Source organism: Danio rerio, chromosome 7 (assembly GCF_049306965.1).
Source record: "Danio rerio strain Tuebingen ecotype United States chromosome 7, GRCz12tu, whole genome shotgun sequence".
NCBI lineage: Eukaryota > Metazoa > Chordata > Actinopteri > Cypriniformes > Danionidae > Danio > Danio rerio.
The window spans coordinates 64159290-64183240 of record NC_133182.1 but is presented as its reverse complement, the minus strand read 5'-3'; the positions used below and the strand labels follow the sequence as shown (position 1 = coordinate 64183240).

The following is a 23951-nucleotide window of genomic DNA, read 5'->3' as shown; positions in this document are numbered from 1 at the left end:
TGTACAGACACCTTTATGATTCATCCATGCGTGATCATAGGGAGAACTAGACAATAATTATAAGCTAGAAATTGCAACAGAGAGAAAGGAGGAATGTTTTTGTTAAAAAGTAAAAAAAAGTAAAAAAAGAACAGAGGGATAAGTTTGCAAAGCCAAAAGAGGCCAAGGGTGGTTTTAAAACACAATTACAGAATATGTTTTTCCACCATTTTTTAGGTTTGACACTGATGTATATAACACAATTTTGAATTTAAAACAACTGAATAGTTACAAAACTATAATGATGGAACAAATTATTTCTTTGATAACTGTAAAAGAATATTTGAAAATTTTGTTTTACAATATACTGATGTCCTGTTATCAGGCTTTATTAGTAAAAATGGTCAGGAATGTTGTACCATTATTGTCTTTTTAGCTTATAAGAAGAGGACAGTAACTAAGCAGACAGTATTGCGTGAATTGTGGAGCAGGCTAAATCTAAAAGAACATGTGTAATTTTAAGTAAGTGTACTTTTTTTTTTCTTTTTTTTTGCCATAATCAATATATATATATTCTATTTAAATCAGACTTTGATGCATCACTTGCTTTTGTTCATATCTCAGACAGTTTTACATATTAAAGTTTATTAAAATATTTATGACAAGAGATTGTTCTACAAATATATATATATATATATATATATATATATATATATATATATATATATATATATATATATATATATATATATATATATATGAGCCAAACTGCAGTTAAAGTCCAACATTTAATAATTTGGCAAATAATTCGACTACACATGTCCATGTAGGTTAAACACCATCACTTTCTTCTGTGTGTGTATTTTGACTGAAACTCGCGCGTGCCCAAATAGACACTCCCACACCATCCCACTTTAGTTCCTCCGACACTCCCCCTAAACAGAGCTGGACACGCCCACTTTTCTGACTTTTTCCAAAGTAGAGGTGTGAAAACACCCTGCTGAAACGAGGGGGTTTCATGGCCCTTTAATACACACAGGATGTACAGCAATACTTAAATATCTTTACAGAAGAAAACAATTAAAGGATTAAATTGTTACAAAAATTATCATTTTCTACATAAATATAAAAACCACTGCCTCCATGCCTTCTTTATCTCTGGGTTTTATTTTTATTTTCAGTTTATTCATGACAACATGCTTTTGTATGATGTTATTATTAGTAGTAGTAGTATTTATTATACACATATTTATATTTGTTTTATTAAAACAAGTTTAGACCTGTCCACCTGTGGGGTTTTTGTGGGGAATCATATGGGGCATAGAACATGTGTTTGGATATAATCTCTTTTCTGTTATTTTCTTTGTTTGCTGGAAATTATAACTGAATTTAGAAATAGTTTTGACACAAAACTTTGCGCTTAACAAACTAAATTAATTATGTACGCTAATGGATGTCTTCAGTGGAGTGCGTACAACACTGTTTCCTTAACCATGAAAAAGAAAAAGTGAAAGAGAATGTAAAGAGGCTGAATGGAGGAGACTCATTCTTTATCCTCAAGCTGCAGATGCCCTGTTTAACTGTTTTCTCTCTAGTGAAGTGTTCAGTTTTTCCACTTACAAAGTCTGTCATGTAAAAAGGAAATGCGCATGGCGTGACACAACTAACACTTAAATGGAATGGGAGATGAGACTCTGATAGTTTATTCTCAAAACATCCTATTTTTTTTTTAATTGGACGGATAGAAGCTTTTTTTACAATGTTAGTTCATGTTAAAAATAAATTAATAAGGAATTGTTTTTAGAAAAAAAACATCTCTCGTTAGTCATTTTTATAATTTGATTGATAATTTGGGTCACATGATTGATAATTTGGGTCACGTGATTCATATTTCAAGCATTTGAACTTCCTTTAAGGATGAATAGTGCATATCAATGCACCATGATTTTCAAGGGAGTTTTCAGGGAGCAAACATTTTAATATACTGGAAGAATTTTGCGATTGAGACAGCCCTTAAAAATAACTGATGCCCTGATGAGTGGAATGAACTACTAAACAAGAGTACTGATTAAGATGCACCCTATGTGTCTAATTATAGATTGGCCTATATGATGAAACAAACAAGAAAAACCTTTTTTTTTTCACAAAAAAAGGGTGTTTTGAACACATATGACTATGCATAGACTGCGTAGTGCCATTATATAACCATTATGGAATGGTCTAATGTATATTCATAGTCTTTATTATTTTAATAATTATTATTATTATTTAAAATAAAGGGGTGTCACGGTGGCGCAGTGGGTAGCATGATCGCCTCACAGCAAGAAGGTCACTGGTTTAAGCCTCACCTAGCTCAGTTGCCATTTCTGTGTAGAATTTGCATGTTCTTCCCATATTGGTGTTGGTTTCCTCCAGGTGATCCGGTTTCCCCCACAAGTCCAAACACATGCGCTATAGGTGAATTGAGTTAGCTAAATCGGTGCATAGTGAATTAGTGTGATTAAGTGTGTATGGATGTTTCCCAGTAATGGGTTGCAGTTGGAAGGGCATCCGTTTGGGTAAAACATAAGCTGGATAAGCTGGCAGTTCATTCCTCTTTGGCGATCCCAGATTAATAAAGGGACTAATCCCAAAAAGAAAATAAATGAATTTAAGATGCAGATCAGAGCAAACTGTTCTCACTTTTTAAAGGTAAACTACTTGTTTTGATCAACCATTAATTATGGAGAGTCAAACTTTACCCCCCTGTAATTTGCACATTGAGAACAGCACCCAAATCTTCACAATATTAGCTCCCTCTAGATGCATTCATACCCTAATGATCATGTATTCAACACAGCAATTTGAAATGCAGTTTGCAATAAAAATCTGTCAGCGGTTTATTAAGATGTAAAATGATTGGATTGCATAATCTAATACGCTTATGCTCATTACATCTTCAATAAAGGCTTTTTATTTGCCAGAAGTAGTCCAGTCATGACTGATGAGATGGGAATTATGAAATCCTCCAATTAGTAATTAAGAAGGATGAAAAGAAACATAATAACCAGTCATATAATGTGCAACTGTGTGATTATGTCCGGATGTGCTGCAAAAGTCAGTTCATCAGTGGCTTGTAATCAGATTCAGATCGGATCAATTATGCGTATGAGTCATTTAAATTGGGTACTTACTGATTCCGTTCAACTTGTAGAACCAGCTCCAAGTCCTGTGCTGAGACCAGAATCTCCCCACTCTCTGGAAACTTGTCCTGATGAGACAAAATCAATAACCGAATTTTGAATTGCATTTCAATTTAAAGATAACCCTTCACCATACCATAAAGAAAAATTCTGTGTAATTTCAAACTACAGCTGAACAAATCATTATAAATCACGTAAGTGACATTCTAAGTCGATCTCTCTCTTTTGTATGTTGTAGTGCTGCATTTATACCATAGTAATATGCTAGTGTTTGCTTTGGCTTTTACAGGGTTAATTATTGTGATGTCTCAATTGCAACAGAGAAATACGGGGAAATGTCTGTAGACTGATGGCATTTCATGCCGTTCAGCCTAACAATCTTAAAATTTAAGCAAAATTAGCTGTTTTGTCTTCACTTTAGACATTACGCTAAAGAATCATTTAAATACTGTACTACTAAAATTGAGGATTTTGCAGTAAAAACAATAAAAATGTATCCACTACAGTGAACTCCAACCGAACTCTCGTCTCCTCCACCAGCCGTGGGAAAAGCCATTAGAACAACATAGATCACTGCCTATTCTTGCCAGTAGGTAGCACGTTCGCCTTACAGCAGGAAGTTCGCTGGTTCAAGCCTCAGCTGGGTCAGTTGGCGTTTCTGTGTGGAGTTTGCATATTCTGCCTGTGTTCGCGTGGGTTTCCTCCGTGTGCTCTGGTTTCCCCCACATGTCCAAAGACATGTGATACAGGTTAATTAGGTACACTGTTAACCCTTACTGTAGATTATGCAGTAAATAACTGTAAAATAGCCAGTGTTTTGCTGTATTAAAAGGAAACAGTATTTTACTGTAAAAGGAGCAGGATTTGTATGAAATTTTGTAGTGCAAAGAATAAATTACAGTAATTTACTTTATGTACCCATTACAGATAGTTACTGTGATAATAAATGGTAAATTACTGCTCAACCATTATTACCCCATGTACTGCTTTATGTTGCTATATATATATATATATATATATATATATATATATATATATATATATATATATATATATATATATATATATATATATATATATATATACTGTTCAGTTTTGGTATGTGTATGGTCAGTATTGAGGAAAAAGTGAGACAATGCATTGATGATAAGCTAAATTTCTCTGCAGCCATCTCTGTTTTCTCTTTGGTTCCTTTTATGTTTTTAACATTGAGTATCAGAAGTCAACCAATGTCAAAGTCACAGAGCTAATTAAAAGGTAAAGATATCGACGAGATGCATTTAAAGGCAAAAATATTCACACAGAGCAACCAAATTATCACAATCATTTTTATAACTTTGTTTACTATTCTATAATTAATTTAATTTGCCTAGTTTAGCCTATAGTTCAGCTTTTAAATTGCACTTTAAGCTGAATATTAGCATTTTGCTAATTAACTAGTAAAAATGTGTTATTTAAAAAATATGTTAAACAGCACGTACAAACATTTTCGCAGAGACTCAATGAATTTGTTTGGAAAACTTCAAATGAAGTAGGTAAAAATGGCATTAACAGTATAGTATAAAGACTTTCCTAAATAAATGTATTAATCAGGTTATTTGTTTTTTATTATTATTATTACTACAGGTTTGGAACAACATGAGGATCAGAATATTTATTTATTTTTTATTTTTTTGCTTTGGATGACGTTTGTATATTGTTTGTATATTATTGTTTTTATTCAATGATATGTGCATGATTGTGATAAATGTAGGCAATTCCTTTGAAAATATGCTATGTACCAAGGATGTCAAACTCCTGGAGGGCCGCAGCCCAGCAGAATTTAGTTCCAGCCCTTCTTCAACACACTACCTTTAGATTTAGTTTGATCAGGTGTGTTTAATTAGTATAACTGCACTGTTACTCTGTAGATTGTGCAGTAAATAACTGTAAAATAGCCAGTGTTTTGCTGTAATAAAAGAAAACATGTATTATTTATTAACACATTATTTTACTGTTAAAGGAGTAGACTTTGTATGAAATTGTGTAGTGCAAAGAATTAATTCCAATAAATTCTCTGATGGTTTATGTTGCTATTTATATAGACGTGCATTTTAAAGGCAGAAAATAATGATTTAGGCATCACCATACACTCCCACAGGCTGTCTGTCTTATTCTAAACACAAAGGTGTTAGAAATAGTTTTCAGAAAATGCTGGCCCTTTAAGGGAGGAATGTGTTTGATTTGTTTACTGCTGAGTGCGCTCTATTCTCTGTCCATCAATTCAGATGTAGAGTCTGATATGTTTTAGGCTTTAAATAAGAATCTACAATAAGTAAGTAAAATGTGTTCAAATGTTTTTGAGGGTTTCTAAAATAAGGCTGTGTTTTAAGTTATATTGTTGTTATCTTGAACTGTGTACTTGAAAGCTACATTGTTAGCTAGTTAGCCTCTCCTCATATAACTTCTTACATTACTTTTGTTTAAGTATTTATTGGATATTGCATACTGCCATAATGTACAGATGCTAACAGTTGTATGTATCTTTCTGGCAACTAAGCCAAAATTAAATTTCATCATCTCAGTAAGGTAACATTTGCACATCATCACAGGGAATCACAAAAACATGATACACATAGCCATCCACACACAAAAGCTCCACTGTCCGGTCCCAGGTTGTGAGTTTGTTGCTAAGTATTTTTCAGAGCAGTGTTTCCACCTATGAATTTCTATTAGAAACAATAATAAAGTTTGTTGTCATGAGATAATTATAACAATAAAAGATTGGATCCTTTGGTTTTTCGGTGTTGCCAACTTTATTTTTTATAATTACTTACTACAATTTTTATTGAGATTTAACACAGTTTTTAATTATTTAAAACTTTAAACTTTAAAATAATTATGTTGTGTTTTTTGCTGTTCATTTGCTGATCTACCTTCCTGCAGATTTTAGTTGCTATTCATTTCAAACACACCTAAACCAATTAATTAGGACCTGAACACCACTTGATAATTACAGGCAGGTGTGTTTGATATGGGTAGCAACTGAAATCTGCAGGAAGGTAGATATCCAGGAACAGGATTGAGCACCACTGCTGTATACCATGGGGGTCAAACTCCAAGTTCCTGGAGAACTGCAGCGCATCATAGTTTAGTACCCACCCTGCTTCAACATTACCTGTAGATTTCCAACAAGCCTTAATTAGTTTGATCAGGTGTGTTTAATTAGAGTTACAGCTTAAAGTCCCTGTCACACTGCACTTTTCTTCCTATAGACTTCCATTCATAAGCATGTGAGTACTGCAGACCTGGAATGATAGCTCATGCGACAAATTTCATAATTCGCAGCATTGGAAAGTTCAAGCTTGGAGAACGCTGACATGCGAAATCACATCATGTGATTGCTTGATACCAATCAAAGATCAGAACATGACCTCTCTGGCTTGCTTTTTCAATCTCTAATTATTTTGTTTTATTCCACTACTCGCTTTGTTTAATTCCACTTCGCAGTGCAGTATGACAGAATTTTGCTTGCTCAAATGTTAGTGTGACTGCAGCCTTACTGTGCAGACCTGTAATATGCAAGACAATATTTATATCTGCTGATTTCTTAATTTTGTTATACTTTTTCTGTTATTTATTTGTTTGGTGCCAAAACAATAAAATAAATTTGTCTGAAAAATGTTATGCCTTCTATTTTTAAATAACAGCTAAGAATACTGATTAATTTTAGTAACACTACAATAACTATATATGACATACTATTAATGTGTATGCAGTATAATGCTGTGATTTGTAACACTACAATACAGTAATTAACTGTACACAGTTTCCAGTTAGTTACCACTGCTGCTCTATTACAGTAATTAACTGGCAACACTGTTGCCAGCTATTCCCTGTATCGGTTTAGTTACAGTAAATAACTGGCAACACTGTTGCCAGCCACTCACTGTAATGGTTCAGTTACAGTAAATAACTGGCAACACTGTTGCCAGCCACTCACTGTAATGGTTCAGTTACAGTAAATAACTGGCAACACTGTTGCCAGCCACTCACTGTAATGGTTCAGTTACAGTAATTAACTGGCAACACTGTTGCCAGTTACTTACTGTAACCAAACTTTTACAGTGAGTGGCTGGCAACAGTGTTGCCAGTGTTCTACTGTAAAAAACCCTGGTAAGGTCTAACAGTGTATGCTAAAATTGACTGTAGTGTATGAGTGTGAATTAGTGTGAATGGATGTTTCCCAGTGATGGGTTGTAGCGGGAAGGGCATCCACTGCATAAAACGTCTGCTGGATAAATTCTGCTGTGGCAACCCCCGGTTAATAAAGCGACTAAGCTGAAAATGAATGAATAAAAATGGATTCAATACACAAAGAAAAGCATTTTTAGAGTTTAAAAATAATAATTTTTTTAAACATATTTGTTTCACTAATAATTTTTTAAAATACATTGTTCAAAAAATCATAAAAATGCTATTCAACTTCCTATTTATTAAACAATACTAAAAAATATTTTTGTCAGTTTGTACAAAAATAAAAAGCAGCATGAAACTGATAATACTTCTAATATTTTGAATTTATAATCAGAATATTAGAATGATCTTTAAAAGGTAATGTTGTAAAGTTGAATGAACACAACGTTTATTTAGTAAGGACAGTTTAATTCATTTATTCCTTTCTCTCTCACACCCGAGACATCTTCAATAAACATTCAGCCCAAAAACCCCACCCCTGCGTGCTCCCTCATCTGTAACCCGGATAACCTTCTTTTAGGTGAACAAAGTGAAGAGATAATAACATGTTAACAATGCGACACCAAAGACTGGAGTAATGACTTTCAAAAAACTGTGCAAATATATGCTGTATATGTCTTCAAAATGTATGCCATGTATATTTTGGTATCATTTCATCAAACATGCAGCCCTGATGAACTTTCCAAAACAATGAAAAGTAACAGCCTTCTTGAAACACTTGAAGCATTATAATTTTTGGATAATGTCAGTGTTTTTTTCAAAGCTTCAAAAATATGGAAATCCTAAAATCCTCAGTAAAGAGCCCTTTCCAAAAAATCACGCCGTGTCACCCAAAACAAACGCAGCCTTTTTGAAAAGAAAATGAGCTCTCACTCTTTTTTTTTTTTTTTTGATTCAGCTGCGCACTTTAAGTTTGGCTTTAAAGAAAGGCTGTGTTAAATTCAGCAGGCCAAAGCTAGCATCTAGCATGTGTTTGCTCCTCATGCGCTGCTTGTGGTTGGCTGTGCTAGCAGATAAAACGGGTACGAGGCTGAGAACTTTGATCCGCCTTGTAAACCCTTTTCAAGAAGTCAGACATCAGTCGACATGAACTCCTCCCTCCAGCCATCAAAAGTCCTGTGATACAAATGGAAAATCTTTAGGTCCAGCGGCAGCCAAAGTCAGTCAGATGTTTTACCGGCCTTAGGGAGAACGTTGTATAAACACTACCCCTATAGGGACTGCACATGAAATGACTGGAGGAACTGTGAAAATGAATGATTCCAAATGTGAAGCATCTTGCTGCAAGCACATTCCGAGAAAGTAATTCGATGGTGGCAGTGTTTGTGAATCAAATTAAGCTAAAGGGTTTCTCAAAACAGTATTGAATGCTGCAGACAAGAATGATGATCAAAAAAACTTGATGGAGATACGTGTGCTATTACTTCTCTAAGTAATAATCCAATTTTCATTTGGTCGGATGATGGAACTGGTGGGGGAAAAAAAATGAAGCAAAAAAACGTATGTTAAAAAAACCAGAACAGAAATGAAGCAATCCCACAGAAACACCCTTAGCAACTGCATTGGCATCCACCCAAGTAACCACTCATGTCTGCTTTAGAAAATGTAGCAAGCACAAAGCAACACCCTCAGCAACACACTGGCAACCACATACAACACCCTAGAAACTGTTGTACATACAATAGTAGGAACCACATAGCAACCGCATCAACAACGCCCTGGAAATCCCCATAACACTATTGACTTTATCATATTGTAGGTCATAGGCTGCGTCTAAAATCACCTTCTCCTCAGTAGGTGCTGCATTTGAATTTAAATGTATGTGAGCAGTATGAATGGAACTCGGACGTACTACATCCCCCATTTTGTCATGATCACATGACCTACTCACGTCAGTTGCGTCGCTTCACTCTTACTCATTAATCTTCTTGCGGTGCATCATGCATAGCATAGCGTGTATTGGATGAACACTTCAGAATCTTGCCAGAAGTAGTAGATCATCCAGGTACTTCTTGCATGCTGTTTTTTTTTAATTCTATGAATTCAGACATACTACTTGGCTCATATTTTGTTTTTAGCGTACTTTATAGTATGGAAGCATGCAATTTCAGCCATAACAGCTCTATTGCAACATTGTATTAAGTATGGCATTAAAATAATTTTTTTGTTGAACCATTCACAAGTAGACAAAGGAGTCACATTGTTATTCACATATGGTTGTTATTCACACATTGATTCTGCAAAAGCTAGCTCAGTTTTCCATATATAAGTGAATTGAATAAGCTAAATTAGCCTTAGTGTATGTGTGTGACCCCTAAATGAATAAATACAATTATGTATCACACAAGAACTGCATGATATTGCAAAAATCTGAAATTGCAATATTTTGTATTTCTGTGTTAGATATTGTGATGTAAATACAATTTCACCAGATGACTTAAACATCTTTATTTGGAAAGAATTCTTCATTTTAGATTGATTGGGTGATTTTGTAGGGGAATTAATCTTGATTAATATATAATTTACAAGCATAGATAAATAAAATGTAGCAAAAATGAAAGTGAGGTATCGTTTTTTGGAAAAATCTAACAGTATTCAAGTACAGGTATTGGATAATCAACACTGAATAGTCTTCATTGTCCATGTAATATTTAATAAAGTTACAAGAAAAGAGGTGAACTTGAAACTAGAATTTGGGTTATCTATCTCTTTAAAACGCATACACATGATAATCAACTATATTGTATTTCAAAGATGCCCAAACTAGGACCCATTTGCCAAACTTGGTCCAGGGTAACCTTTGATTTGGTCCTCCATCTCTCATGAGAAGAGAGGGAGAATGATGGGGATGGTTTTGAAATTTGTCAATTCAAATTTCATTTAGCCCTTTGTTTGTTTTATTGTTAAAAGCTTAGTGAACTTAAATATTTCAATTAAATAGTGTAGATTAGCCAGATTCTGTTTAAATGTACAGTGTCACCTGACAATGCAAAGAATTTAGTGAGCAAATCAAGTCAAAGGCAGCTTCCGCTTGACTAGTGTTTTCATTATTAAACTTCACTGTGTTATAAATGTGATTGTTTATAGTTCACTGTTATAAATTATTATTTTCAAAGTTACACTGCATTAGATAATATAATTTAAAGCAATGTTTTGATTATTTTTTAAATATTATGAAATAAATTAGGAAATTATCCATGGCACCTATAATGTAAAATTGCTTGGTATATTTATCTTCGGCCCAAGGCTCTAAATAATATTTGGTTTTAGGCCCTTCATATGAAAATATTGGAGCAACCCTGAACTATATAATACACTATAATTCTAACTTAACATTACAGATCCTGCGATGTGACTATTGCAGATGCACACATTACAATATCTATGCTGAAAATGTATTGTGCAGCCCTATTTCATGCAGAATTGATCACTTGAAAGGAAATTTGCCTCCTCAAATGTTAATTTGAATAAAATAAAATTACTAAAAATACATCAAGACATTAACAAATCTTAATCATCTGAAAAACACCAGGTTTGAGCACTGAGGGTTGCTGTTGGAAGAGAAAGAAGCAGCCAGAGCCAGATTTTCAGAAATCTAATTTGCCATAAAAACGTATTTAATTTTAAATATAAGAGTATTTTGTCCCTTCAAGAACCTAGACCCAATCCCCTTACACATGCATTTCCTAGACCATTATGCCGTCTCTAACATACATGATTAACACTTCACTCCGCACTGGCACATTCCCAAGTACATTTAAGCAGGCCCTGGTAACCCCACTGCTCAAAAAACATCACTCAACACCTCACTGGTTGAAAATTACAGACCAGTCATTCTCCTTCTCTTTATTGAGTTGAAAATTACCAAATTTCTATCTCACAATAACCTGCTGGATGCAAACCAATCAGGCTTCAAATGTGTACATTCCGCTGAGACTGCACTTCTCTTGGTCACTGAAGCCCTGCAGATTGCCAAAGCAGGTTCTAAATCATTCATTCTGCTTTTTACTGGACCTGTCTGCTGCGTTTGATACATTGAACGACCAGAGTCTACTGTCCAACCTCTCCTCAATGGGCATCACAGGAACCCCGCTCTGCTGGTTGAAGTCTTACCTTACGGGCAGATCATTCAGAGTTGCCTGGAGAGGAGAGGTTTCCAAAGCTCATGATCTGGACACTGGAGTAATCTAGTTGGGATCATACACCATTACCCCATGTAGTTCAGTAAGGAATCTCAGATGGTCCTACAATGAGCATACTTCTAACACAGCTTGATCTTGCATATTTGCACTTTTGAGCATCCAAAAATTTTTTATCTTTCTTAACAGATCATGCTGCTCAATATTTTTATTTCAAGCTCATATCAAGGCTAGACTACTACATTGCTCTTCTAGCTGGACTCCCATCCTGCTCTCTCAAGCCTCTACTGATGGTCCAGAACTCTGCAGCACGTCTGGCCTTCAATGAGCCACAGAGAGTCCATATAATACCTCGTTTTCTCTCTGCATTGGTTACCGGTTAAGCTCGAATTAAATTTAAATCACTGATGCTTGCGTCCAGGACAGCAACTGGCACTGCACCCTCTAACCTCCACCTGCTTCTTAAGGTCTTCATCCCCTCCGGGAGCCTCCAATCAGCGAAAGAGCACAGTCTTGCGGTGTCATTGCAGAGAGGGTATAGTTCTATGTTCTTCACTAGTAGAATTACCTTCTAATTCCCACTCGGACAGCGGATACACTGGTAACCTTCAAACAACCACTAAAAACCCATTTCTCAGAGAACAACTGAAACCCAGTAAATAATACCAAAACTGTCCGACATGGTTTTGTTAATTTTTGTTTTAGTGGCAGAATCCAGACACTAGTCCTGTCATGCCTTGTATGTTGTGCTTGGCTCGAGTTTTCTTGGGCCAAGCACTCATTTTCTGTTCTTGTGTGTCTTTGTATGAGCGTCTTCGTGGTCGCACCCGGGCTGTGCGCACTTCGACTTGATGTGGCCACGTGAAGTCTGAGCATGTTCGAGACGTGTTTGTGTTTGTTTTGTCTACATCATGCTGTTTTTTTCTCAGCATCTCAGTCTAGTTGGTTTCGGTTTCAGTTGGCGCTAGGACGGAACATGCACATTGCATGTGTGAGTGCACTGTGAGTGTTTTTATTTATTGTGCACTGGTGTCTTGTGTTCAGTCTTCTGGTGGTGTTGTGTTTAGCATGTGGTTCACGTTTAAATGCGCGGTATGCTTTAGTATTTCATGTGAACACGCGGTTAATGAGTTCTCTCATTGGCTGTGTGTTCTATTCCTGTTGTACATGAGCACATGGCTTGTGTGGTGTTTTTGTACTATGTGCTCTCCCGCCTATTGTCTAGTCCCACCCTCCTTGTTAACCCATTTTTAGTTTATTACTATACATTCACCTGTTCCTTTCTTCATTCTTTCAGCTTTAGTCCTACTATGTCAGCTGTCTGGTGACAGTTTGTGATTGTTTATCAGCTCCTACTCGAATATTAAATTCTCTGAGTACAAACAAGATACTATGAATAACTAGAACTAGTTATATGTATTGCCTCTTTTTGTTGAATCACTAAATACCTCCTCAATTGTAAGTAGCTTTGGACAAAAGTATTTGCTAAATGACTAAATGTAAAATTCAATACAGACCAATTTTATCAATCACAAAACTTAAATATGTCTCTACAGCATGCAGTGTTTTAGCGACTGTTTAGTTCATGTGTTTAGTTCAAAATAAGCAACTTTACTGTTTAGAAAAAAGGCTACTTTTTGCTTTCTGTTGGTCTTATTACACAATATAACTACAGACAAGAGTTTTTTATTTTATTTTTTTTAAACAAAATGCTAGTTTAACTATTTTTATTGGCGATTCTCAATCAGAGAGTTATCATAAGTGAGGAAAAGAAAAAAAACATTACACATTAATGTCACAAAATTGAAGAAAAAGGGTGTTGGTAATTAAACACCGTCCTTTTTCTCTGAATTATATTCAGAGGAAAATAAAGAAAAGTAAACAACAACAACAACAACGACGACAACAAAATAATAATTACAATAGATAATGAATTAATAAATGACAAGAAAACCATTAGTTAGATTTGTAAGACGGGTTACATTAAAATACAACAGAAAAGGTTGCCGAACTGTATAGAAATCTTCTGTTTTGCCATTAATTGTATATCTAATTTTCTCTAATTTGAATAAACTGCAACAGGTCATACATTAAATGAAAGTAGTTGGGCATGAAAAGGGTTTTTCCAGTTTAGTATAATTCTTTTAACATTTATTAGGCAAAGGCTAATACACTTGACTGCAAAGATGACAGCGATACATTTGTAGGATTAGGTCCAAACAGTGCCACTAAAGGACATGGCTCAATTTTTAGAAAAAATATCTGAGATTGATTGTCCAAAAAGAAATTAGCTCTGGACAAAGCCAAAATGTATGATAAAGAGTAGCTGGAGCTTGTCAGCATCTGTCACAAATAGGATAACATTCTGGGTTTATTTTAGACAGTTTAAATTCTGTCCAATAAATTCTGTGTTAAAATTTAAACTGTATCAGTGAATGAAGAGCACAGACTGAACACTTTTTATTTCATCATCTGAAAAACATGGTAACATTTAATTGCCAGTCTAATTTAATGTAAACAAAGATGAAGAATCTGACATTATAATATATGAGAAAATAGTTTTACATGTTGGAGACAGCACCCTTGGAAACTTTTATTTTCAAGATTTGATCAATCTCTTGTAAGTGGTGCATTGGCAAAGTGAGAAAATGTATTTCTTATAAATTCACGAGTCTGCAAAAATGCTAATAATCTAATCTGATTAACTGATTTAAGTTAGGCTAAGCTTAGCAAAGCTAAAAGACTATGTTTAACTTAAGGGGACTTGTAAAATCAGCCTATTTCCAAAAAAAAAAAAAAAGTTCATTTACTTTGTTAAACTTGTTTTCAAAAAATCAATCAACCAATCAATCAGTCAATGTTGGAGTCACCTAACAATCACATTGCAACAAACATCTCATATAATCCCCAAGCTATGTTTGCATGGGCAAGCACTACTCATACTTTCTTCAGAAAGTCTAACAACAACAACATAGCAACAGAATTAGAACTGGCTAAAAAAAGCCAAATGACGTATTTTATTCAGAACCACATTGCAACTGCATAGTAACACCCTGGCAACCTCCTAAAACACACTAGTGATTTTTCAGTCATGTTTTCTTGTGGAAAAAAGAACCTATTTTCTGATGAAACCAAGAAAGGATTATTGGAATATTAAGAGAAGAACTGCATTAGAAACCACTGGACTACACATCCATACATCTGTCAGAATGTTCTAGGCTGAGGGGGAGATTCGCTCTACGGGATAAAGGAAGACATTCGAGACAAGTTCACTTCTCGCAAATCAAATGGGGGAAGGCTGAGATAGAAGAAATGAGGAGCTGCAGAGGGGGTCAGTCTTCCTGAGCATGCAATCACTTACCAACCCCGAGAGCTTCATGCCGCTGTCAAAGAGACAGGTGAAGGGACGAGAGATGATGTCAGAGGACAACCAGAGAAATGGATGTTAGAAAAGGGGAGCTAAAAAGATAAAAGATGAAGACACAAAGACAGACTGCTTGAAGTGATTGGAGATGACAGAAGTTGCCGTAATGTTCTGAGTGAAGTCTTGTAAGTAATGCTGTTGGAATACAGATTCCCAGTCTTAGAAGGCAAAACATGACGGCACACCCTAAATCTGTTAGCGTTTAACATTTCATTCTTGTCAAATGTTTGATTTGTGCTGATTTTCTTCGCACTTTGAGTCAAAGGCACAGCCAATTTAAGCTAGGCTACTCTGGGAAACAATATATATATATATATATATATATATATATATATATATATATATATATATATATATACCATATATATATATACCATATATATATATATACCATATATATCTATAATAACAATATATATAGATATATATATATATACCATATCTATATATATATATATATATATATATATATATATATATATACCATATCTTGCCATATCTTGCCTTTAAAAAATGTAGATTAAGTAAACCCTTTCGGACTCCTCTCCAGACTCTTCATCACCTCAGTTTAAATATTTATTTGAGGGGAATCATTTGTTCCTCTGTTGACATGATTACATCTGAAATGATAAATGAAAGAACAACTCAAAGCCAAGGGGAGGTGGGCACTGAGGCGTGTGGTACCCGCAATCCCAGAGCTCACGCTGGGCTGTAAGCTTGTAGTCTTGTGAAAGACTGCACCATACTGGGCCTTTACGTTTCTGCCAAAGCAAGTGAATCAGCTGGATATTTTCATCCATAACAGAGCATATTAAAAAGAATAGCTGCTCAGTATTATGATTCAAAATCCTCATGTTTATAACTGTCTTTGTTTATTTATTTATTTGTTATGTTCAGCTTTATAGTACTGTTGAAAAAAATAGCTTTATGTACCATGACATTCTGTGTTTGAATATGCAGGTTTCTGAATGAGGTTGGAATGCAGCAGTGGAAAAGAGGACATATAAATATATTCAGAATATATTAAGATTGATCCCACCTGGCTTCACAGGAATAATGGGCATATACAGTTAAAAAATTTTACAGAATTATTACCCCTCTTTGAATTTTCTTTTCTTTTTTAAACATTTCCCAAATTATGTTGAACAGAGCAAGGAAATTTTCACAGTATCTTTGATAATATTTTTTTTTTTACCTCTGAGGAAGTCTTATTTGTTTTATTCCAGCTAGAATAAAAGCAGCTTTAAATTTTTTGAATATAATTTTAAGGACAAAATTATTAGCCCCTTCAAACTATATATTTTTTCGAAACAAACCACTGTCAAACAATAACTTGCCTAATTACCCCAACCTGCTTAGTTAACCTAATTAACCTAGTCAAGCTTTTAATTGTCACTTTAAGCTGTATAGAATTGTCTTGGAGAATATTTGGTAAAATATTATTCACTGTCATCATGACAAAGATCAAATAAATCAGTTATTAGAGATGAGTTATTAAAACTATTATGTTTAGAAATGTGTTGGAAAAAATCTCTACGTTAAACAGAAATTGGGGGAAAAAATAAACAGGGGGGCTAATAATTCTGACTTCAACTGTCGATCATTTTATATATATCTGTGCTGAACATATAAATATGAAATTATTGTATTTAAAAGGGTACTGTCTCATGATTTTTAATCATGAGGACAGTAAAAGTTGTATTTGCAATTTTAGAGAATAAAAAGTTAAACAGTCCCAGTAGGGCCCTATTAACAGGCCAATGGAGAAAAGGTAAAAAGTGGAATCCAGTCATGAAATTAAAATTTATAGAATAACAGAAAAATGCAGTAATGTTAATACACAAAGCAGACATTTGCCACTTGCTCATCTTCATTTGTTCAAAAGTAAGACTATTTACATGGTGGCTCAATAGTTAGTATTGTCGCCTCACAGCAAAAAGGGCACGAGTTTGAATGTTCTCCCTGTGTTGGAGTGGGTTTCCTACGGGTGCTCCAGTTTTACTCACTGTCGAAAAAAATTAGTGGTTCAGTCCACTGTGGCAACCCCTGATAAATCAGGGACAAGCCAAAGAAGAGTATTTGAATTACCTTGAATTAACTGATGAGCAATGTAAATGTTACTGTTAGTAATATAATATCAATGTCACTAATAACTAGGCCCAGAAAATCCGCAGATATTATAGCCCATCATTGAGTCTATTTATTTTTTTGTGTAAATGATTGTGAATTTATATTATTTTAGTTTTTAAATGAATTTCACTAATATTAATGACTATTAAGAAAATATTCATTCCTTTTTGGCTTAGTCCCTTTATTAATCTGAGGGTCGCCACAGCAAAATGAATCACCAACTTATCCAGCACGGTTTACGCAGCAGGTGCCCTCCCAGCCGCAACACATCACTGGGAAACATCCACACACACATTCACAGTCATATGCTACGGACAATTTAGCCTACCCAATTCACCTGTACCGCATATGAACACAGGGAGAACATGTAAACTCCACACAGAAATGCCAACTCAACCAGCTGAGGCTCGAACCAGCGACCTACTTGCTGTGAGGCGACAGCACTACCTACTGTGCCACTGTGTCGCCTAATAAGAAAATAGTCATATGATTTATTTACAATACAGTTTGTAAAGTGATATCTTCTGTCTTTTAAGTATAGATATATTATATGAGATACTTGCTTTGTTTATCAAATAAAATGGATTTAACTGTATTTGCATTGTAACTTTTGAACACTAAAGTTTAAAACGTATTATTTTTTATTTCATAAATAAAAATTTTTAGTTACAATACCAAAATAATTCCGCATAAATTCGCAGATTTTTTTTTACAAAAGTCTGCTCAGAAATGGCACAAAATGTTTGCAGATTCTGTCTGGCCCTACTAATAATGAATGCTCATGTACAATACTTATAAAAATAAATATAATAAAATAAAAACATGCTTGCCAACATTCAATATTGTAGGTTATTTGACCTAACATTAAAATAATAATAATAATATAAGCCTCTACTCTCAGAAGTTAAAAGGTACAAAAGCTGTAACTAGGGTTATACTGAAATGTCACATGGGTGTACCAAACAGACCCACATTTGTACCTTAAAGGTATATATTAGTGGTGAAGTACAAATGTGTTTCTCATTAAAAAGGTACAAAGTGTGTCTGTAAAGTGTCAATGTAAATATGTTAAAAACAAACGCCTACTTTGTTAAAAGTTACTCTCTCAGTGACAGCTTTTGAACCTTTTTTTTGAGTGTAGTATTACAGCAATAAGGTCGCTGGTTCTTTCTGTGGTTGTGTGGGTTTCCTCCGGTTGATCCGGTTTCCCCCACAAGTCCAAACACTTGCACTATAGGTGAATTGAATAAGCTAAATTGGCTGTAGTGTATATGTGTAAAGAGTGTGTATGGATGTTTTCCAGTGTTGGGTTGCAGCTGGAAGGGCATCTGCTGCATACAAAAATATGCTGGATAAGTTGGTGGTTCATTCCACTGTGGCGACCCCTGATTAATAAAGGGAATAAGCTAAAAAGGGAATGAATGAACGAATGAAAGAATGAATGAATGAATGAAACAAGTAATATGTATGTTACAATCAAGTTTCATCACTTAATCTTAATAAAACTGTTTTCAATTGGGTTAGCTGGTTATTTGTCACCTACTGTATAGTACCAATTTAGTATCAATACTGAGTTATTATTATGTTATAGTGAAGAATCAAACATTGTTTATATCAAGCCGACCCTAAAGGTCTCATAAAATTAAAGTAATTATTTTTTTTTAGATGATAGTATTAGTCTGTTGGTTTTAAAGATATCTATAAGCTAGAGTGCTCTAAAACAATGGCAAAATTTGTGTTTTAAAATATGTAATTGATATAATCATGCAATGTTTGCAGATTGTTACTTTCGCATGACTCAGCGATTTTTTTTTCTCATCACCTCATAATTCAGATTCTCATAAAATTTTACCTCACCCCCTTCAAGACGCTTCTCGTTTGGTTTTCATTTGATTCGCTTAATCTCAACCACTTTTACTGGCAGAGCTGTGAGAAAAACAAAAACCATTGGCTATTTTTTAAAGGGGAGTAGCTATAGCAGGGTCTCATTTCAGATTCTACATCTTCCGAATGATACATTCGAAGTACGCTGCATCACTGCAGCGTGACGAAGGTTGTGTCACTTCAAAGAAATTCAAAGGCTGCTTCGGTGGCCTTCGTGGCCTTGAACATCCCAAGACTAATTGCGTGCTGATAACTGCAGGACATTTTTAAAAGAAAACTCCGGATTAAATATATGTATTAGGTTTTATTTTACTTGGATGTCTAAACACGTGTAAAAAAACTAAGAGTTTGACATGTCATACTGAAAAGTGATTTTATAAACAGTTTACATTTTTAACAAAAAAATGTTATTACAAACTTAATTACCACTTATTAACAGCAGCTGTCATGGTTGCCAGGTAGTGAAATCTGTCCTCTATAGCAGGGGTGGCCAACCCTGTTCCTGGAGAGCCACCTTCCTGCAGATTTCAGTTGCAACCCATATCAAACCCATATCTCCAACCCAAGCTCATTCTGAAAACATAGTCCCGTGGATGTTTCTGGAGATCGCGAAATACGACCCGGGAGGTACGTATGGCTGCATTTCATTTTTTTAAGCGAACGCTACGGGGCGGTATGACGACGTTCCCTTTCGCGCTGGCTGACCGCTTACCTCTGTGTGGAGGGCTTTCCCGCTGCAATCAGTTTATCCAGTCAGCTCACCGTGTGCGTCGGCGGACTTCAGATACAGAGAGGAGGAGTTGACCACGGCGAGCAGGTTCGAGGCTGGGGAAGAGCAGTTCCAGAAATCAGGTACGACAAAAACAGAATCATAGTTCATAACGGGGTGAGAACGTGGTGAAATCCGAAAACGTGGTGAAAAAAAAACAGATGAGGGCTTTTCTTTTTCTAGATGGCTTTTCTAAATTGTTGCTCGGGTTTAGGGAAGTGAGTGGGCGGGCGGGTCAATCGGTAAAACTGGTTGGGTTCAGGGAAGGAGGAGGGTGGGACAGCCGATTGGCCGGTCGCGCAGTCAATCATTCGGTCAGTCAGACAGCGGCCTCTGGTGGGTTGATGCCAGAACAGCACGGTAGAGGTCTGCATTCCTAAACCCGACCAGATTTCTGCGGCGCGGGAATAAATTTCTGTATAAATCACGGGAGCGGTCTGTAACGGGTTTAATTTGGGACGGGAGCGGGCTGTCTAGCAATATCGCGGATATTGCTATGCGAATGAGAGAGCGAGAGAGAGAGAGAGCTTTGCCTGTGTGTGTGCCTGGTGCTTGTGTGTGTGTGTGTGTGTGTGTATGTTAGTGCGCGCGCGCGAATGAGAGAGAGAGAGCTTTCCCAGATAGCAAAATACACTCGGGCCAGTTCTCGCCTGCCGGAGACTTACCACTCAGCCCGGCTCCGGCTGCCGGACTCCGGATGCTTGTGGACTCACTGCCCGATTCCGGCCTGAATTAATCGGGCCAGATGCGGCGGCCGTAAGCGAGCCACCGCTGCCGCATCCGCGCCGGCGCGAGAGTAATGTGCGCTGCAGCCCGGAGCTGGCGCAACTCAGTATTTATATACCCTTACATAAAACCTTTTGGTATTACATTGGTACTTGATACATGGTATTACAAGCCTTTGAGTTGATATAACAGCAAACGCCTGTGTGTCTGCTTGGTGCTTGTGTGTGTGTTAGCGCGCGCGCGTGCGTATGAGAGAGAGAGAGATTTGTCTGTGTGTGTGTGCTTAGTTCTGTGTGTGTGTGTGTGTTTATACAGTGTGTCTGGACTGTATAGCTGGGGAATTTTCGGTTTTGTTCTCTCCCGCTCTTTAGCGGTATCGGGCGCGGCAACCAGAAAATTCGGGCAGCATGACAATAAATTCTTAATATAAGCGGGAGCGGTTGGGTTCGGGCTAAAACCTGGCGGGTGCGGGTGGGAGTGGGATTCAAAATTTAGTCCCGCGCAGATCTCTACAGCACGGGCGCAAGCGGCACTCGCCAGAAACATTCAAGATACGAAAAAGCGCACACAGTGGCCTCTCACGATTTGTAAAAAACAAAAACTGCACAAATACGTACCTCCTGGGACGTATTTCGCGGTCTCCAGAAACGTCCGCTGGACTACGTTTTCAGAATGAGACTGGGTTGCATATCTCTCCAGGAACAGGGTTGGCCACCAATGTTCTCTAGCATAGATCGTCTCATTTCAAAACGCTTGGTTTGGCTTGTGTGAACTTCGAAGCACTCACCTTTGAAGTTTGCATCCTTCGGAGGATGAGACACAGCTTAAATGTCCCACCTTCTCTTCATTTTTTAGAGATTATGTCAAACATTGAATAAAAATGCACATTTCAAAGCACTTCAAGGGCCTTTAAAGGCTACATTTTGTCATTTACTTTCATTCTATGTAAAAGAGCACATGTGACATTTTGCTAAACTTTTCCTTTTGTATTTTAGGAAGAATATCAAATGAGTAAACTATGGGTGAGCTACTGTATCCCTGTTCTTAAAGGACTTTCCTTATGTTTGCTATTACTCTTCAAATGAAGTAACGATCTGTAGCAGACCCTCACTCTAATAATATATTATGAATGCAGCAGCGAGAGCTGGAAGAGATCAAAATAATGTATTGCCATGTGAGGTGTTTTGAAATATCGAAAGTGTAGAGATTCATTCAAATTTGAAATGTTTTCGCACTCTCCTTTTCACACAGCCTGCTTCACGGAACGTCAGCTAGCGCTTTGCTTCGCTTAAAATTCTGATAGGTTTAGAAACATGACATCCCTTTTCAGAGATGAGGTCATGATAGCACATAATAGTAGACTGGGACCACAGAGGAACCTCATGAAAGTGTGTTTACATCAGCCAAGGGAATCAAAGGAAATGTAATTTCACATTAAATCCACTTGCATTTCAATGTGACAAATTGTCCCAGTTTCACATTCACTCTGTAAGGAAGCTAATTCTCCGTAACTGTGTTTTTTTGAGTGTGTGTGTGTGAGTGAATTTTCCTTTGAACTTACTGGACACATTTTGACTAATGGAGGTGAGAAATTATCAGGCTTCCTGGCACTACGCATATGAGGGCTTTTATAGGGAAGTTATCAGCTTTCGCAGACAGACGACTTTGAGAGATGTGGAATCGGCTATAAGGACAATCTTTTTAATATAACCTGTCTGCCATTAAGGGAGCTGTGTGCACCAGATCAAATTTACCACAGTCGCCTCATGACATCCTATCCTGAAGGACTCATCATCGCTCATTCTTTGTATGTGACTGCGTCCAAAAGGAGTCACACAAGAGATGCAGGAAAGATGATTTGTGGGAAATTAACTGCATCTAAAGGAAGCTATAGCCACATCCCGATGGTTCAAACCAAAGGCTCCAGGCCATCAGATATAAAAATTCAATAGAGGTTGCTATTCTATATTTATCCAAGACTTCAGACTTGTGTTGATCAGGTTTTTCAAGCCTAGAACCATCTGTTTAGACAGAAAGAGTCTGACCACTCACAGATGTTTTGCTTTTACATACCAATGCATGTTTTTCTGAAATTCAGCATCTGAAAGTTTGTGGTAAATAGAAAACTTTGCAGAAAATAAATGTACAGTTGAAGTCACAATTATTAGCCCCCCTTTTAGTTTTGTTTTTCTTTTTTTATATTTCCCAAATGATGTTTAACACAGCAAGGACATTTCACAGTATGTCTGATAATATTTTTTTTCTTCTGGAGAAAGTCTTATTTGTTTTATTTCAGCTGGAATAAAAGCATGTTTTATTTTTTTAAAGCCATTTTAAGGTAAACATTCTTGGCCCCTTTAAGCTATATTTAAGCTAGTCTACAGAACAAACCATTGTAATACAATAACTTGTCTAATTACCCTAACCTGTCTAATTAACCTAGTTAGGCCTTTAAATGTCCCTTTGAACTGCATAGAAGTGTCTTGAAAATATCTTCTCAAATATTATTTACTGTCATTATGGCAAAGATAAAATGAATCAATTATAAGACATGAGTTATTAAAACTATTATGTTTAGAAATGTGTTAAAAAAAATCTAGGGCTAATAATTCAGGGGGGGCTAATCATTCTAACTTTAACTTTATGTCTTGAAATCTTAAATTGTTTAACATAACTATTATTTAACTGACATAAATATATTTAGTAGTCATGGTTAATCTGGCATCATTAATCCAGTGATTAATTAAACCCAAGTTCTATATTATACCACTTAATTTTCAGACTAAAAGCTACTTGGAACCAGCCAATCAGATTACAGTTCGCCAGCCCGACAAAGTGTTGTCTACTTTTAGGATTTTGACATTACATTTAGACTTCATTTCATTTAGCAGATGCTTTTATCCAAAGTAAATTGCAAATAAGGATTAATGTTATCAATGTTCTTGAATGGTGTTCAACAAAAGCCAAGGTTTTAATTTAGGAAGTTGATGAATATCTTCTTAAGGAAGAAAAAGATGTACTCAAAGGGTTAGTTAACCTCAAAATAAAACAATTCTGTTATCATTGATTAAAGCTGTTCATCTCCGAAACGTATTGTTTTCTGTCCTTTTACTAAAAATAGCTTCTTCTGGTGATTTGAAATGTTCATGAAGACCCCGAAAAATAAATCCATAAAAACTAAGAGTAGAGTAGGCTTAAAGGTGTTGTATGTAAGTTTTTGACTCTTCTAAAGCGTAAAATGCCATAATATGTTTGCAGATATTTAAGAAATAAGCAAGTGAACATTCTTGTTTATCAGAAAAACAATGCTGAAGTCAGATATTTTTGGTTCTTTTTACCCACCCAATGCCAGTTTAGCCAATTATATTTCACCACCCCAGATTGCCAGATGGTGGAAAATTGCACATTTGATTCATTCAGTCATGACGACTCTCAAAGCATGTGTCTGTGACTGAAATGCAACCTCTGGTGGACAGTAGCAG

The 23951-nt window shown here is 35.9% G+C and overlaps 2 protein-coding genes across 2 annotated transcripts in view; one reads left to right on the top strand and one right to left on the bottom strand.

The window, feature by feature from the left end:
* Positions 1 to 23951, top strand: part of LOC141375164 (uncharacterized) — a 340778-nt gene that overhangs the window by 30094 nt on the left and 286733 nt on the right. The window lies entirely within an intron of this gene.
* Positions 1 to 23951, bottom strand: part of adam19a (ADAM metallopeptidase domain 19a) — a 227908-nt gene that overhangs the window by 140591 nt on the left and 63366 nt on the right. The window contains exon 3 of the mRNA XM_005172361.6: positions 3153 to 3229. Within this exon, the coding sequence (XP_005172418.1) occupies positions 3153 to 3229 (77 nt within the window). The remainder of the gene's footprint in view (positions 1 to 3152; positions 3230 to 23951) is intronic.